Source organism: Callionymus lyra, chromosome 1 (genome assembly GCF_982586985.1).
Source record: "Callionymus lyra chromosome 1, fCalLyr1.hap1.1, whole genome shotgun sequence".
NCBI lineage: Eukaryota > Metazoa > Chordata > Actinopteri > Syngnathiformes > Callionymidae > Callionymus > Callionymus lyra.
This window is the reverse complement of record NC_141818.1, coordinates 12,236,711-12,255,966: the sequence shown is the minus strand read 5'-3', so window position 1 is coordinate 12,255,966 and position 19,256 is coordinate 12,236,711. Positions and strand designations below refer to the sequence as shown.

The 19,256-nt window shown below is 39.0% G+C and overlaps 1 protein-coding gene across 2 annotated transcripts in view; it reads right to left on the bottom strand.

The window, feature by feature from the left end:
* The window catches only part of homer1b (homer scaffold protein 1b), a 28,466-nt gene extending 9,307 nt beyond the window's left edge, over positions 1–19,159 (bottom strand). The window contains exons 1-5 of one of the 2 annotated variants that reach the window (XM_087794071.1): positions 18,594–19,159; positions 9,694–9,850; positions 7,127–7,258; positions 3,654–3,746; positions 731–879 (exon numbers count right to left, since the gene is read on the bottom strand). In XM_087794071.1, the coding sequence (XP_087650197.1) occupies positions 731–879; positions 3,654–3,746; positions 7,127–7,258; positions 9,694–9,850; positions 18,594–18,598 (536 nt within the window). In that variant the 5' untranslated portion in view covers positions 18,599–19,159. Of the gene's footprint in view, positions 1–730; positions 880–3,653; positions 3,747–7,126; positions 7,259–9,693; positions 10,009–18,593 lie in introns of those variants that run through there. The other variant, XM_087794063.1, reaches the window with a different exon arrangement.
* Positions 19,160–19,256: the final 97 nt, after the last annotated feature.

Here is a 19,256-nt window from a genome sequence, read left to right as displayed (position 1 = left end):
TTCGCATGTGTTTTTATTCGATAAATGAGGTTCAAAAGTCTTTCATTTGAGAGACAAAAAAAAACAGATTTACTGACAACAGTGAGAGTCAAAATAAACACAATAAACCTCACATGCACACAACTTCATTATTAGTATTTATAGAGTTGACAAGAGCAGTTGTGACGCATGCATAGATGTGAAAACTGCCACTGGCTCCGCTTGCATCAACAAAAAAGAAACAGTCATAAAATTGTGCTTCTAAAAACATTATTGCATTGCAAAATACTTCAAATAGTTGTGTGTACAATCATGCTCATTTCCAAAAATGATGACTAAATCATTCCCAAGTCTTGAGATACAACCTTCTCTAGTCCGAGTGTAAGATGAATAAAGAGCAGGAGGTTAGATAAGTGGCAGCCATATTTCTCCCAATTGAAGAAAAAACATGCCATTAAAGAGGTTTCGTGAGGACGACGCTCCCCGTGACCCCACATTGTTAGCTGACCGCTAATTGTTTAGTGTGTGATGATGCTGCAGGGCCTTGAAAAGAGAGACCCCTATCAGAAAGAGCAGACTCGACAAGTCTTAAGCTGCTCCCTAGAGGGGGGAAGACAACGAGAGAGCAGCAGTGAATTAAGGGGGAACATCATCCGAAAAAAACCAAACACTCTCACAGAGCAGGTCACGTGAGGCGAGCTCCTAGACCTAACATGTGCTCAAGGACTCGGCCTGAGTCACGGTCTCGTACCTGTGAGCAAAGGCCAGCGCGTTCTGCGAGGGCTCCGGGCGGCTCTCTGCGTTGGGGGTCACGTCGCACATGTCGTCCGTGCCGTTCAGCACCTCCATGGGCGGAGTCACCGGGGTCAGAGGTGACGCCAGTTCGCCCGCCGGAGACTCCTGCGGGGGACATGGATCGGTCAGTACGTTTACACCTGAAGTATATTCGTCAATATCCATGTGTACGCGTGAGAATACTGTCTATAATTGATCATAAAAAATTTGCTTTGTTAAAAAGATTCTAAATACAAATCCACATGAAACATGTACTTTGTGTGATAGAAAAGGAGCTGCAGGATTACGGATTGATCTCATCTTCGTATCCCTTTCCAAACTGCAATTACTCCAGGGACAATTCATTTAGCTGCTGCCCGGACATGAAACAAAGCAATTAGGACTCGGTACTCAGGACTTGGACACAATACAGTCACACAGTGACACAGCCTGCACTTCCCAAAAGGACAAGAGAGGAGATAAGAGGGAAAAAAACTGTCTGGTATTCTTCTCTTGATGCCATTTTTTAATATTTGATATGAGCTCAAGATTGCATTTCCGCTCATGCCTGCAGGGACGAGAGTACACTTTCCCTGAGTCATGTAAATAAAGCCGTTTATTAACTGGAGAAGGAGCTATATATATATATAAATATACATTTTATTTTTTACTTTTTGTCATTTAGTCTTAATGTAAATGTTTAATGTTATTTTAATGGAGGGGCTTTCAAGTTGAGTCCGATAAATAAGCTACTCCTCTTCCTCCTTTACTCATTTTTGCTAGTTTGTCAACAAGTACAAGTGTGTATCACGACACAGAAAACCAGGTTTTTGAAAAAGAAAAAATATATCAGGATATTGGATACAAACAATACTGACAGGTTAAATTGGTGATGAAACAATTATTGGTTGAAGAACAATATTGGTTAAAAATTATTATGTTCTTTATTGTTATTTATATTCGAAAACAATGTAAAAAATATACAAAATTTGATTAAAATACAGATTTTCTGTCCTTTCCAATTTAAGCTAGCCCCATATGAGCAAAATAAAATATAAAAATGATTAATATTAGGTTCACGGAAGTGTGATTCTAAATTAAATAAATGATCTGGGATATTAAAGGAAAATGAAATAAGGAAAACATAACTTACTCCAAGTTAAGCAATAAGATGGAATATTACAAACAATTTAATTTTAAAGCAGATATTTTACACTTCACACTTTACACGAACAACACGTTGAGCCACGTGCGAAGAGAAGAAAGTCACACCTGCAGGTTCTTTCTGCTCTGAGGCGACAACAAAAAAGCACGTGACCCACCAGGCTGCCATCATGGAACAGGTAACATCAAGCCAGCGAACTCTAATTTTGGCTCGACCGTCATCAGCCTTTAACCCCTGAAGAGCATGCAGATGTCCACTTGGATCCGTCACCATCGCTCTCCACGAGGTACAGTAACAATACTGCTCATTTCCGCTCTAATACCAAGTGTAGTGGAGAGCGGCTTGGAGGCTTTACTTGACATGAAGCCTCTTTGAAGGGCGACTCGTGTGTTTATTTAAGTGTCACTTAAATAGATCTTGGACTCTATTGTATCATCAGTATGTGTCTGTTTGTACAAAACTCCCTTTATTTAAATATTTACATTTACAAACATAATGTGCTTAAACCCTGGCCACTGAAAACACTTTGTTTTTCTGGAGATTAAATCTTGTTTACCATAACCACACAAACTCTACTGTGATTGGTCAAACATTGAGGTTTATCACGAATCAGCATCATGAACCCATGAAGTCTTCACCTCCATTGACTCGTTGTATCAACAAAGCAGGGCATGATTACAGCTGACTGGAGGAGGAGTGAAGCCATTATTACGTCATAATGGACTCAGCTCTCGTAACCTCTCGTTCGCCGAGATTTCAGACGAGGGAAAAACTTTATAGAGTAATAAGTTTAAAACATGGTCAGAGACTTACTGCATCTTAACATCGATTTATACATCTATCTTTGCCAATGTCACAGGACTGAGATGGTTGTTATATGATGAATAAATTATTAATTTCTCCAGAAGTCTACATTGAAACTTTATGATATTTTGTGGGATGGTCTACATCTTTTAGAAGAGATCTATGGAAGTGAAGTTGTAACTCGGGATGATTTTGATGGTTTGTAGCGACATAAAACTGTCATCTCTGACAAAGCCTATGAATAAGATGGTGAAAATATGATGCTTGAATTATCAATTTCTCCTACATTGAAAGTTAATGATATTTTAAGAGATTGTCTTGATCTTCTAGCAGATATCTGAATTGATATTTACTGCATATTATAGCGTCATAAAGTCATCTTTGACTCTACAAAATTCTACATTTAAATGTTATTATATTCTATTGTTTTTTTGATCTGAAACCTATTGAATGAATGAAAATCTCCCCCAATTTTTTTTAAACAATCAATAGATATGCCACAAAATAAGGAATGGTAACAAAAATAAATAAATAAATAAAGAATGTACTTATTATGACCGTGATAATCTGAGGCAAAGCTCTTAATTTGAAAGCCAGAAGTTTATTTCCTACTTCTGTATGGCCTGTATTGGGTCAAAATGCGTGACACTTGGCAGCTCTGATTATATATAATATGTTATTCATATTTAAAGTGGAATGATGTAGCAGTTGATCCTCAAAACTAATCATATTAACTAATCAAATTAAAATAAATGCCCCCAAAAAATGAGTTCCTACCAGATTAGAGAAAATAGGTCAGCGGTAGATAACGTGATGTAAAAAGATTTTTTATTTAATTACTGCCTCCTCTGATTAATAATGAAGTCTAAAAGTGTGATAGTTGGAGAACACGCCTGTGCCGGCATCACGTCTGAGAGGAGAGACAACATACCTGAGAAGGAGACGTGGCCATGTCCATCTTCTCTTGACTTTTCTCTTTGGCCAGCCTCGCCGCCTCTTTGTACTCGGCGAACTTCTCGGCGAACTGAACACACAGGAAAGAGTGGATCAGTGAATTGTTTTGTGTTCAACTCTTACTGACGGTCATGAAGAAACAAGCGGTGGATGATATTCAACTGATGACGGTTGATACCAAAGAGACATGAACTGTAACCTCTCTGTCACGGTGCTCGAAGCTCTCACCCCCTAATCCAGTTAAGGTAATCAAATCTCAACTCGTGAACACTTGCGATAGGTGTGGTTCGATACCTCCTCCTCTCCCGCCGGTGCACGACAGTCAATCGCTGTCTATGCAGTCCACTGAGCTGTGAGGAAATCTAATTGACACTTGCTGGAGCTGAGCTCGGGTCTGCCCATTACTGGAGTTGAGTTAAGTAACTCAATATGATTTCAATTCAGGGCAATATAATCGCTGTGCTTCTCTAATCTAAATGCAGTCTGTGTAAGTGCTCCGGAGGAGTTGGCACTGCAGTTAAATGAGAAGTAAATCTGATTATTTCATGAGGAAAAGCGTGGCCCAAGGAAATATCTAGTGTCTGTAAAAGTTTTAAACATAGATCATTACATTGATAAGAGTTGGAATTCTGCTTTTAGAAATGTGATTTATATCCTCAGGGAAAGAGTGGAGAGGATGCGTAAGCACAACTTTATGATGATTTAGGTGCTTTTATTTTGAAATTCTAAATAAGATAAGTCTTACAATGATGTCCCTTTTTCCACGTTTGGCCCCCCTTTGATTTCCCATCATCAAATGTGTTTCTGAGAAAACAGTTTGGAAACTCCTGGTTTAGATGTTCATTTTCACTCGTAACTCTGGACTTTCTACAATATTCACATTATTTTTTAGTGGTTTTGAATGATGTATTTTTTTTAGTTTAGCTACAACTCCAAACCTAGCCTGGTGTTTTCTATAATTCATTTTCATGGATTTAATTCCTAAGACCTTTATTTAATGAATCAATTCATTCATTTTACAGACACACGTATATACTGTATGTGGGCAGTTCAGGGAGTTCTGTTCCTCTTCCCCTTTCTAGCTGGGATGGTCTCCAACACTCAAAGACTCTTTCTTAAAGCGTCATGTTGCGTAATCTGTCTGTCTAGTCCAGAGATCAATTTTATGTAAAAGAGTGCGATTACAAACTTGAGAAAAAACCCTAAGGATAGGTATTACTTAAGTAGGTTTAATTAAGGTAAGGTAAGGTAAAACTTTATACGATGGTACTTACATTTTTATTGTATTACCTATCATTTCATTTTAATTATAATCAAAATCTCAATCTATATTTAAATGAAACGATAAAGTCCAAATATAAAGGACTTCAACAAGTTATATTTAGCAAGTAATTCATGAATAAAAAATGAAATTATTTGTTATTATTAGATATTTTTTGTAGTTTTATTCAGGTATAAGCAGAAGGAAGATCGAATGAAAGGTTGTGTTTGTACCTCTGAGACGATTTATGTGGATAAATATGACAGAAACAACATTAATGCTGAATACTAAGCAGTGAAATAGTGCTTTAAATAACTTCCTCATCCAATTGACTAATTATGAAAATCAATTTGTTATAATTGACTATGAAAATGCTAGTAATTTTTATTGAAGTAAATATTACAATTGTTTATTTATTCATTTATTTTTGTTGAGTGCATTCTGTTGCTTCTACTCTCGTCTCGTCGACTCCAGCTTTTCCGGCACACAGCTGGAACTCATCTGGAAATTAGTGATGTTTCACCTGCTACATTCATTCCAGAAGTGTTCCTCTGAAAATTAGGTTTTTGAACGTTATTTTTGGCCTTGTTTGCTTCCTTTTTTTCCCTAAGCCCTGAGCTGATTAGCAACATTCCTCACCGCTCTGTGCCTTTATTTCTGTTATTCATTTATGGACTTAATCTTGATGGTGTGTTGACCACTATGTGTTTTTTATTTCTGTTATTAAATTATGGACTTAATCGTGAGTGTGTGTTGACCACTATGTGTTTTTTATTTCCGTTATTAAATTATGGACTAAATCGTGAGTGTGTGTTGACCACGATCTGTCTTTTATTTCTGTTATTAAATTATGGACTAAATCGTGAGTGTGTGTTGACCACGATCTGTCTTTTATTTCTGTTATTAAATTATGGACTAAATCGTGAGTGTGTGTTGACCACGATCTGTCTTTTATTTCTGTTATTAAATTATGGACTAAATCGTGAGTGTGTGTTGACCACGATCTGTCTTTTATTTCTGTTATTAAATTATGGACTAAATCGTGAGTGTGTGTTGACCACGATCTGTCTTTTATTTCCGTTATTAAATTATGGACTAAATCGTGAGTGTGTGTTGACCACGATCTGTCTTTTATTTCCGTTATTAAATTATGGACTAAATCGTGAGTGTGTGTTGACCACGATCTGTCTTTTATTTCTGTTATTAAATTATGGACTAAATCGTGAGTGTGTTTTGACCACGATCTGTCTTTTATTTCCGTTATTAAATTATGGACTAAATCGTGAGTGTGTGTTGACCACGATCTGTCTTTTATTTCCATTATTAAATTATGGACTAAATCGTGAGTGTGTGTTGACCACGATCTGTCTTTTATTTCCGTTATTAAATTATGGACTAAATCGTGAGTGTGTGTTGACCACTATGTGTCTTTTATTTCTGTTATTAAATAATCAACTATCTTGTGAGTGTGTGTTGACCACCATGTATGTTTGCTGTCTTAGTTTTTACTATTATTATTGTTTTCCATGGACATGCATTGACCGCAACATATTTTTTCCCCTCTGGTTCCTCTTCAAATATTCCAGGGATGTCTTTAGTTGAATCTTTTTCTTTGGTTTATTTCTGTCTTGTTCTCCTGTGAATTAATAAATTGTTAAATCGTCCTCTGAATCATTTCTGTTTGCCACTCAGCATCGGCTCTCGAGTATTGCCTCGCTCATTTCCTGACAGTCCATTATTAATGCCCCCTCCCCTCATACTTAAATCCCATAATGCACTGCAAGAGTTAACACTACAATTTTTTGATGGGATATATTCAATATGCTTGACCACCTTTCTAACCTTTACGTTCTTTGTGAAAAGAGGAGATATATCTTGGTCGCATCCAAAAGACGTGTGTGTGTGTGTGGGTGGTTGTGTGTGTAGGTGTGTGTGTGTGCGTGTTTATTGCCGGTTCACAACAGGGCTTAATCATACTGCAGGGGAGAGAATCCACCCACCCACACACCCGCATCACTTCCGTTAAAAAAGCCTCATTAGGGCTAACTGGCATGCGGGGTCTGCATTCTCCTGGATGCTATAGCAACAAGCGGCTGAAACCCGTCATCTGGAGGATGCAGGAAAAAAAAAAACAGAGAAGCCTCCTCCTGACTCCTGACGCAAGTGCTGTGGGTGGACGGGGGCGTTACCTTAGATAGATGATGCTCTGTGGAGAATCCCAGGCCATAGACGGTGTTCGCCCGACTGTCCGCCCACTGGCCAAACTTCTGCGAGGTCTTCGTGAAAGTCATGTTGGGACTGATGGTGCTGTTAATTATTGCCTGTGGGCCCCGGAGAAACCACGTTAGACATTTAATAAAGAGTGTGTGTTCGGTAAAATGAAACCACAATTTTAAAGTACTATATTGATAAAGCAGACTTTTCAGCTGCAAAGATAAATGCAAGAAAAGGACACCCTGGACAGCATTTCCCTCACATGGGAGCCCAATTAAAAAGAAGTTGATGTGAGGCTGTATCATTTACAACTGTGGTGATCATTCTTTTAACTTCTAAGTGACTATAAATGTCTAAAGCGAGGGGATACACAATAGTTTCATTCACTCCATTGTATCATCCTTTTTGATTGCTGTAGAGTCAAGCATGACCAGTGCTAACCAACTTAAGTTAATACTATCACTCTTTTATCTTTAATGGCCTTCAAAATATCGTTCCTTTTTGGATAATATTTAATAATTACTTTTAATTGTGACTAATTTACTTTTTTCTTAGAGCTAATAATGTAATCTTCATCTCCATCATTTCCTCTTAATAAGGTCCTCAACTTGATATTATTTGCAATTATAAGTTTGTTATTTACAGAATTTATATTTAAAACAAAATAAAAAAGATTTCACTCGACGATGACTAAAGCTGTTATTGATGAGCAAAGCTAGTAAGTATACCATTCAGCTTCTAATTGTCTTGAACAAGCTTAAGCCTATCCAAGTGTATATACTAGAAACTGGCAGCTAGTGAAGAGTTTTAAGGATCGGAGAAATGTAAGTTCTTCTACTAGAGCAGGTCAGAATTCTTGCTGTTTTGTAGTAACTGCAGGCGATACAGCTCCTTCTTGTTAAGACCCAAAAATAAACTGTCACAATAATCTAAACGAGACAAAAACACATGGAAAATAAGCTCCAGATCGTGTTGTAACAACATTTTTCTGAGTTTATGGACTTTTCTCAATTTTAGGAAACAGTTTCTGGTCAGTTTTCTGCAGTGTTGAAGTAATAATAATAAATAATAATATAAAGTTAGACAGTCTTTAGTAAGAAGGATTAGTTGTTAAATGACAAATGTATTTAAAGCAAAAATCAAAATGTTTTTTATTTATACAAAAGTCTGACCTGAGAAAATAATGTTACTAAATGAAAAGTTTTGTTACGAAAAGTTTCAAAAGTGTGTATCACGTCATTTCTCTTTCTCTTTCATTGCTATTTAAACCATTTAAGCAAACTTGTTGTGTTCCAAAAAAAAGGTGGTTTGGTGTAGTATTTTTTGTAGTATGATGGACAATACATTTTCAAGTTTTTCTATGAAAAACTATAATGTGGTTTATTGTAACAGTGATATAAATGGTCCGTATTGTGATAGAAAATCTTAATCTTTTTCATATTTGCCACCTCTAATCCTAAATGGTTAAACAGTCAATACTAGACTTGTGAGGTTCTATCAGAAGACATGAAATCTTACATAACCGAATTTCCCCTCGCGGGACAAATAAAGGATTCTGATTCTGATAAGTCAAACAATGCAAACGAGCTAAAACAGAGCGAGCTGCAGCCGATCAATCGACTGTTGTTGTGCAATGGCTGACATTCAGGTTTGGATCAATGAGTGAAGGGTGACATAGACGCCACACAACAGTGTGTCTTGTTATGACTGCCGGCTGATCTTTTAGTTGACGTCACTTTTACATCACAACTTTCTAGAATCTGGACGTTTAGTCGGACGAAGTATGTCACTGCCGTCAGAATATTAGATGGTTGAATTTAAAATTTGAAATGTCGAAACAGTGATTATTTATTTAAATACATTGAATATACATACAGTATATTTTAATAATTAAATTCAATATTTTCTATATTGAAAGGTTGGTTGTTTTTTTAGTAAATTGATGTTAAAAATTCGAATAACTTTCAATTTAATTCCTTTATTTAAAAGTTTTTAATAGATTAATTAATTTTAATTTGATCCATTTTAATTTCAATATAAATATGTTGGTATAATAGAGCCAGATTGATTTGACGCACCATTGCTTCTACGTCATCATCTGCGTGTCCCATGATTCCATAGTCTTTGTCTGGATCCACTATAACAAAAACCAATTTTTATATTGAATATAAAAGGCCACGCATAAAAACATTTAGAATCTAGAATTTGGATAAAAATATATATATTTTTAATTATTGGCATATCAAACTGTGTAAAAACTAAATAATGAATTATGAAATTATTCACATTTTTAATTGAAATATAAAGACGTTACCTTTTAATATAGGCATTTATTAATTTTGAAGAATCTCTATAAGAAACCATGCAATATTCTGATGACACTGATATACTTCCATAAACGTCATTCACCTTTTAAATAAGTTGCATTAGGCACCACGATTAGACATGTTGGCATGAAACCTGAACCACCAAGTCCAAGGAAAGACCGAGCTAATATGAAACAGGTCCTCACGTTAACAGTGACACCGTCAGGAAGCCTCACCTTAGTGCCGTCCAGGCTGATGATGCGGTAGACGTTGCGCGTGCTGTCGTAGAAGTAGGAGACGGTGACGGCGTGCTTGCTCGTGGGAAGCCAGTTCTTCTTGGTGTTGGGGTCGATCTGGAAGACGTGCGCCCGGGTGCTGTAGATCGGCTGCTCCCTGAAGGGCACGAAGAAGAAGTGGTGAACCTCCTTGTGCTTCAGCACCACCGTCTCGCCAAACCCAGCCCCGACACCCCCGGCGCCCAAGGAAGAGCCGGATTTCCCAGGCAGCCGGATCATCAGCTCGCCTTCCTCCATGTTTACGGATGAAGCCAAACTTTCACAAACTCATGTTTACACGGCCCGGGACTTAGTATTCAAGCATGGTTCCCCCGCTGATCTGAAGTCATCGGATGATCCCTTAAATCAACTGTTCAGAGCGACGATCGATACGCTTGCAGCTCCTGAAACTCTGCCTCTTTGCAATGCTGCACCGCCTTTCCATGTTCAGATATGGGAATGCCTGCAGCAGCGAGCGAGGGTCAGGCAGGGGAGCTCAGGAGGGGAGAAGAGAGGGTTCGAGGCTAAATATAGATAGTAGGCCATGGCTAACCCAGCGTTTCCTACGCAGCCCCAAACAACACACACGGACTGTTAATTATATCACAGTGACTTTGGCACTCTGACCATGTGACCCTAAACCTACCCAACGCTTCAGTGGAGGGTTTAATTCCCTGCTGGCTCCTGTGTAAGAAGCTGTAGCTGCACAATGTTTCAACCACATGTGTCAGACTAAATCATGCAAGGGGCCAAAAGAGTCTCGGGCTTCGGCACATTTTTTTTATTTGACAGTCTGTAATTGTCATTCTTTGACAGGAGAAAATAGTCCAAACAGAATTTAATGTCAGTCTGGAGGCTAATCTTATCACGAGGCTTCTCTGTGGCGAAGCTACAAAACACCGACTCAAGTCACGCTGAGTTTTCTTCTACCAGCGTAAACATAAATCTTCTTTAACATGTGTTTACCTACTTCAATTTTTAGGAAGTCTCAGGATTCAATGTTTCTACAAATAAACATACAAGAGGCCAAAGGTTAAACTATAATCTTTGTTGCTGAACATGGGTTTTTTTCACCTAATATTACGTTATTTTCAGTTCAAAAAAGGGGTTATAAAATTTTTGGCCTGTGACATAATATTCTGCAGCCCTCCATTTATCGTCTTATTTATTATGAGTGCCGACAGAAAAACTGACTCCAGTATTGTTCAATATTAGATGAAGAATAAGAAGAGTAAAGATCATCATAAACTCTGCAGCGAGAATTCTGACCTGCTCTAGTAGAAGAACTCGCATTTCCCCGAGCCTTAAAACTCTTCATTGGCTGCCAGTTTCTTTCAGGATCAATTTTAATTCAATCAATTCTGTTTTTTACTTTCAGATCTATTCATGGTCAGACTCCTCCTTACATCAGTGATCTGTCGATGTTACAATGTTGAAACTGTAACTCGGGAAAAGGCAAAAAAGTTGTTTACTCTTGACACACATAAACCTGTATAGAAAAGTCATGGCCAAACCTCGTACGTTTGCCATACACGATGAATAGCCGGGCCTGATATGCCCCCCTGCATCACAGTTTAAAGTAAACCCTTGTGTTATCTCAGGGTCAACATGACCCGGAAGACGAAAAACAAATGAGTTTGTGGTATCCCTTGTGTTGTCTCTGGGTCAAGGAAAGCTTGAAGGCTTTCGGGTCACTTTGACCCTTAGGTAACACAAGGGTTAAACAAAGGGAAAAGATCCTTCTGATAAATACTTATCAAGGTTATCATCAAGGGGAGGAAATTGGCCCCTAGGCTAATAACAGCTAAATAAATGTACAGCGAGTAAATGTACGACGGTGGCGTTCAGCCACGAAAACAACTTGTTTCTCTTGTGTTTACGACTAATGAAAGGCTAGAGTAAATGTCAATCATCATCTGGACCAATCAGCAAAGCTTTTGGATGATGAACGACCAAATCCCAGTGAGGGTGTAGGAGCTGCTGCTGCTAGCTTGTACAGATGTTGTTGTTTTTTTTATTGACGTCCGTCACGTTCATCCATCAAACCTCTATTCTGGCTGTCAATCGCCTGATACATCCCAGCTGTGTTGAGGCTTCATGGGTAATATCTACACACACACACACACACACACACATAAGAAGGTGCAGAGGGAGATATTCTGGGCTGGCAACGCTGGCAGAGCAAGAGATAGAGAAGTGCTTACACTGCACTGAGGGGTGATGGGGGACATCAAAGGCTGGCTGTATAAATGAATATTAAGATTCACCAGCGCTAACCCTCCCGCGTGTGATTAGCCAAGCCCGGGAAAGACAAAAAAGAAGGGAACTGGTCGGGAATGTGGCGCGTAAAGGCAGTCTGATGATTAATGTTACTCCACAAAGCTGCTTGTGTGCAAAATTATCATAATCATGGAGAGTGATGTGAGTCATTTCAACTCCTTCCCAGCAAACATCACACACTACAGCTCTTCCGTATGATCCCTGCAATAGCTGCTTGGCAACTAGCATCTTTTTTTTTTGTGTATGTGTGTGTGTGTGTGTGTGTGTTGCATAATTCCACGGAGCTGTGGCCAATTTTTGTTCTTCCTGTTGCCTAATTGTGCGCGAATCAAAGGCAGCAACAGTCCGACGCTTTGATACGTGGGAGCTAGAGTTCACTCCGTCCAACATGACACCCACAAAAAAAACTTGCGTAACTGACTTTGAACATAAAGAAGCGTTTGGTCCGACTCCACTAATCGGCCACGATAATGACATTCTGCTTCCACCCCCCGCTGGCAAAACATTTCATACTTATTAGCAGTGACCTTTAAAATCGTCACAAGTTTCAGCCTAATGCCCCAAAAACTGAGCAATGAAAGGTCAGATCAGTAAACAGAAGCTCCCGTGAATCAGAGGAAGCCTCCATTGTTGGGTCCAGGACAGTATTTCACCCGTTGAAGTCACACGGATGCATCATTTTCGACAGATCATCCATCATCATGCTGGGTCACAACAGTTAGCATCAAATTCCTGACACGACTGTTAAGCAAGATTAAGCAACTTTTATTTTTGTTTTAATGATTTAAAATGACAGTATTGACCTACTTCCAAATAAATACACAGGTTAAATTGCCTATGTAGATTTAGATGCAACACTAATAGACTCAGGGACTCATTCATTCCTCGTGCTATTAGACTTTATAATTCTGAGTATACAGGCTTTTCTTTATGTTATTTCCTTTTGATCAATGTTCTTTATTTTGATCTATGTTCTTTATACTTGCACTTTGTTTTGCACTCTGTTCTTGTTCTTGTTTTTAATGATGCCTGCTGTGAACTGGAACCTCATTTCCCGAAGGAGATCTCCAGAGGGATTAATAAGGTCAATATATCTATTTATAATGCCTTTCATCTTTTTTATTTTTTTAGTGGATCATGGTGGTTTTTTTTATCTACTGTCAAGAAGACTGACAGTGTTGCCTCAACATGTGTTGATGTTTTAAACGTCTGCTTGAGCGTTTAAAAAGGATTTTAACTCTGACCTGTGAAGTAAAACTGTGTGATGGGGAGAAGTTGGAAGGAGGAGGGGAGAGAAGAGAAGGAGGTCTTTAGCATGCAGGGTGTTCTGTCTGACACAAGGTCAGCTTACGGAGAGCGAATGTTAAAACAAAGAGAGGAAAGAGCTCGTGATTCTGCAGCACTGATAACCTGCGCTTGCTCACCTACACAACACACACACATACAGCAGATTCAAAAACAGCTGGTGAATATATTGTTGTGTCACAGATGCGAGTATTGAAGAGTCTCATAAAGGCTTTGAGACTTTTGTGTCGACTTCTACAGCTGCTGCTGATTCTAGAAACCCAGGACCAGATGATGTCACTTCCCTTTTCACGTCACTACACTAGGTGCATCAATGAAACCCATCAGAGTCAACTCAGGTATTTTTTGTGATTTCTAATGAGAAATATAGATAAATTGAGATTTAAACCTACTATATAAGTATTTTTTAGTGCCATAAATCTGTATAACTTTTCTACCTGCAATATTTGTGAGACACTATTTACATATTTTGACATATTTTGAAAAGGTAAATATAGAGCTTATATCATTGGATTAATAAATGTAATATTTATTTATCTGTCCCCAAAATAAAATATTGTTTCCTTGCTGCCTTTGATCTTTCCCATCAAATATGCTACACATATTCCAACATCATTTTCAATGTTACTAAGGGGCTACAGTGCCATAATACAACATTAAACTCCAGGAACTCTGGTTTCCTCCAAACAGTCCAAAACATTCTGACGGTGGTTGGCAGGGCACCTGCTGCCTCCTGTCCCAGTTGGCTGGGATAGGAACAGAGGAGGTCCTTCATAATGCATCCATCCATCCATCCATCCATTCCTCCATCCATCCATCCATCCATCCATCCATCCATCCATCCATCCATCCATCCATCCATCCATCCATCCATCCATCCCTCCATCCATCCATCCATCCATCCATCCATCCATCCATTCCTCTATCTATCCATCCATCCATCCATCCATCCATCCATCCATCCATCCATCCATCCATCCATCCATCCATCCATCCATCCATCCATCCATCCATCCATCCATCCATCCATCCATCCATTCAGCCTGCCAGCCATCCACCCACCCATCCATCCATCCATCCATCCATCCATCCATCCATCCATCCATCCATCCATCCATCCATCCATCCATCCATCCATCCATCCATCCATCCATCCATCCATCCATCCATCCATCCATTCCTCTATCCATCCATCCATCCATCCATTCCTCTATCCATCCATCCATCCATCCATCCATCCATCCATCCATCCATCTATCCATCCATCCATCCTGCCATTATTCAGTCATCCACCAGTCCATCCATGCATCCACCCACCCATCCATCCATCCATCCATCCATCCATCCATCCATCCATCCATCCATCCATCCATCCATCCATCCATCCATCCATCCATCCATCCATCCATCCATCCATCCATTCCTCTATCCATCCATCCATCCATCCATTCCTCTATCCATCCATCCATCCATCCATCCATCCATCCATCCATCCATCCATCCATCCATCCATCCATCCATCCATCTATCCATCCATCCATCCTGCCATTATTCAGTCATCCACCAGTCCATCCATGCATTTATCCATCCATCCATCATTCTTCCATCAATCCATCCATGCATTCATCCATCCATCCATCATTCTTCCATCAATCCATCCATGCATCCATTCTTCTGTCCATCCATCCATCCAACGTTCTCTCTCTATTTCCTATATCAATAAAATCACGCATGAATATGCTTTTTTGAACAAACAACCATAAACCAGGAGGTCTACTTCGGGAAATTGTTTAAATTGTTTAAATTTATTGGTTGGTGCTAAGCATCCACATATAGTCGTCAATCATAGCAACACAAACTTCCATAGCATTTGGTTAAACATGCACTTCTGTACGTAATAATGTCATAATATGTTTAGGCTGTTTACTCCAAGTGGTAAAGAAGCTAGCTCATGTTTGATGCTAACTAACTTGATTTTCCATGTTTCTGTCACTAACTGAAAGTAATCTATCTATTTGGATTTCTTGCTGTCTTGTAACTGTTGTACAATGTTGTAGTTTGACGTCCAAAAATAAGTAGTACTACCTTTCAGGTCTTATGTTTATTTGTGTGACATCTGACTGGGTAAGAGGCTGCAACAACTGGAAAAAAACACAACACAAAGTCCAGAAAATATAATTTCAAATCACAGTGAGACAATACCAGCCTCTTAAATACGTCATGTTTCACGTACTTTCATACAAGTGACACAGTGGAAAGTGCCGCAGGATTTCCGAGGGTCATTGATAGCAGCAAGTGGAGTGTCTAAGCCTAAAGAGCTGGTATTAGGTGAAGAGATATTATTAATGAGGAAGCTCTTGTTTCTCCATCTACAGCAGCTCGAGTGACCCGAGATGAGCCGCTGAACACGTCCTACTCTCCGGATTCAAAATCCATCCCAACGGTTTTTGGAAGTAAGAGCACTTCGGGGAGATGTACTAGGTGTCTGCGACACTGCTAGAGTCGTCCAACGACACGACGCCGGCGGCTTCATCTCTGACCGACGGGCGCTTCAGCTCTAGACTCTTATCTCCACCTATACATCGGTTAGAATGGCCTTGTGATGTGAATCACACTTTGGTTTTATTCCATTGTGGATCAATTGACTCATTGGGTCTGTTGCGTAAGAGTAAAGTTAGTCACCGGTACATACCGGCGAAGAGCTGCGAGTGGGAGACCACGGAATGACATTCTGCCCACGCTGGAGGAGTGAGAGTGGGAGGCTCAGATGCCTCGCATGTATTTTAAATAGTTAATGCACCAGTTTGGACTCTTCCTCGTCCTCTTTGCTTCGTTTAGAGGTCATCACACCTTCTCTCCATCCCTCTCTCTCTCTCTCTCTCTCTCTCTCTCTGTCTATTCACTTTCATAGATAGCACATGAATTTACACCCTCCTCATCACCTTCGTTTTTAAAATACTCTATTTCTACACTGTTCTATCTTCCTATGACTGTATCCATGCAGATGATAAAGTGATTAAACATTAATGGATTATTATGGATAAATTATGATAAATATGTATGTACATCATAGTAATATTTGAGCCAAGTAAGACTTTTCATGATAAAATAGCAATATTGTTTTAAAAGAATAGTTATCAATAATAAAACCTATAATAAAGCCTATTTTATTGTTTAATCTGATAATATATACTACATGTGAGAAAAAGAAGAAGCCACCTGTATCATGCTAAACGTGTATTTGATATTTAGCTGTGTGTTTGATTTTTGTGCACAAAAACAGTAAAGAAAACAACAACAAAAAAACATTTAGAGGAAATTATTGAATTACCTTAAACTAAAATATTATTACTGATTAATAAAGGTATGATCAAGTAGCTCGGTACTCGTTTTGATTTGTCTGGTGGCACTGTTAGACCAGCATTTATATTGAATTTAAAAGGCTTCAAAAAATTTTATATTGAATTTAAAAGGCTTAAAAAAATTATATATTGAATTTTAAAGGCAACAAATTGAAGAATATTGTATGTAGAAAATGTTTTTTTGATTATTTAAATTAAAATAACTGAATGTGTGAAAATGTATGCTATTCATTCGGATGTTAGAATTCGATTTTTCTTTTTTGATGAATTCAACGTTACAGTATTTGAAATGTTAAATTTAACCATTCAATTTTCTGATGCCACTGATATACTTACATACTATCAGCATGACTTGACTTCATATTTAATCTTTTATACCAAAGTTTGATGCAGCATTAAACATTTAAATATTGGTTTATCGTTATAAATTTATCATAAATGATTTTTGATTTAATATTTTATAGTAAATGCTTTTTCTCTGCTCAGCACAGTGACTTTACACATGACACATATAGTAACATGTGAGTCACTGTTGTTTGACTGTGTTACAAAACACCCACAAACATGAGGACAACATATAAACTAAATGTTGCTGCTAGAATGTAACCTATATTTAGAAACCTATTGATGGATGGCTCTTTCACTTTCACCTGTACTCACATTTTTTTCAACATTTTTCAAGCCCAGTGCTCTCAAAGAGCCACAAACTTTTTTGATTGACACCTATCATTTATAACGTCATTTTATCCATCATCACCTGGCTACTCCCCTGATTATCACTTTATTTTACTAAAATCTCCAATTTATTTTCTATTAATAGAAATGTATATCAATAGATATATTGATATGCTGTTTTTTTTTTCTTCTTTTTCTGTCTTCGCCACCATACGATATCCAAAAATGTCAAAGTAAACAGGTGGTTATTGAGGGTCCAGTTTCTCCACAGCAGTCTCACACTAGACTAAATGAAATGCTAGCACAGGTAGGCTGCTCACATGGAGTACTAGTCTCTCTGTACTTCAAAAGGACCTCTATCGTTCTGGCAAAAATATGGGCTGCGAAGCACACTAGTGACACTTCCTGCTGCCATAGAGACAGGGACCCACTTTGTCACATGAAGCAGAGATGTTGTTATATACCCTGACATTCGTCTGCGCGCACATCCTAAATATGTTTGCCTCTGCATGCAGGGCCAGGAACATGATGTACAGAGCTCCACATCAGAATATTTCAGAAGAAATGGTGTCTTGCTCACAATTACATAATAGAGCTGGAGAGTAAACAGTGGGAGGGGGGGGGGTGGGGGGTTAGAAAAGCAAGACAATACCGCATTACTAACCGTTTCTGTGCACAAATTGTTATTTTCATGACCTCCACGTAGAGGGGGTACGTGCAGATTTATACACTCCACGGGTCATTAAAGTTTGATGGTGAAAGCAACTTCTGCATCAGCATTTATGTTGCTCGCTTTCTGTGTGATGGACTCTATATGAAGAGAAGCTATGTTTAGCGAGCGACGTCTAAAAATCCACCAACAAGTACATTAAAAACTGTTGCCATGACATTTTTCAGTTGTTGCCTGCAGAACCATATATAAGCTATGGTAAAAATACTTGTGTTTAATTAGATTCATAGTTTAAGTGTTCAATTATATTTGAAATTATATCACAGGGTTCATTTAGAAAGTAAAATATTGATTTAAACTATATTTTAATATGGTGTTTTGGCATTTATAGTTGTACTTACAAGATATTTAAGAGATTAAAAGGGTATGAAACATAGTTGTTAGTGTGTTGTTCCTCTTTTCGTTTGAAGCCGATGGATGGTTATTCATGGTTGGAAGTGATTTTAAATCCGGTTTCAATGACAGGAACCCACAGAGGAGACATCCTGGACAGTAATAATCCCACTTACCCCATTGTTGTGCTGGAGATGAGCGGCGACTCTTGACCACTGGTAATTAAAGAGAATCTCCCGGATTGGCTGCGGTGCTGATGGAGGTCTTGGTTCTGGATGACAGCCGGTCCTGAATCACCGTCTGCAGGAATGTGATGACAGGAGCTCCATTCCTAGCCCTCGCTGTCACTGCATGAATTCACACATACATGTCGTTCCACACATGGAAGGGTTTTTTTTTGTTCCACCTTCTCTGTTTTGCTGATGGAGGGTCCGGTGGTGGTTTTGGTTCTGGTAAAGGGTGGAGAGGATGGACTGGAGGACGCGGCGGAGCCAGTGGGCTTGACAACGACCCCCTCTCTGTATCCACCCCCACTCGGATTTCACAGCTTCTCCGCGCTCAGACGCAGAGCATCTCCAACACAACAAAAAAAAAGGAAAAAAAAAACCCGCTGATGTCTGACTCTGCAGCTTTAGGATCCACGCGGCTGCCGCTTCAAGGATGATATTCTCCGTATTGATCTTTGAACGGACCCTTGTGCACCCCGCCCCCCGAAAAAAAGGCGCTCCACATCTGGCTGATGCATCCGCCTCCCCTCCCACAGATCACAGTCGGGTATTGAACCTCCGACGTCACCGCACCGTCCTCCGCAGTGACGTCACTCGGTGCTCAGGGGACAT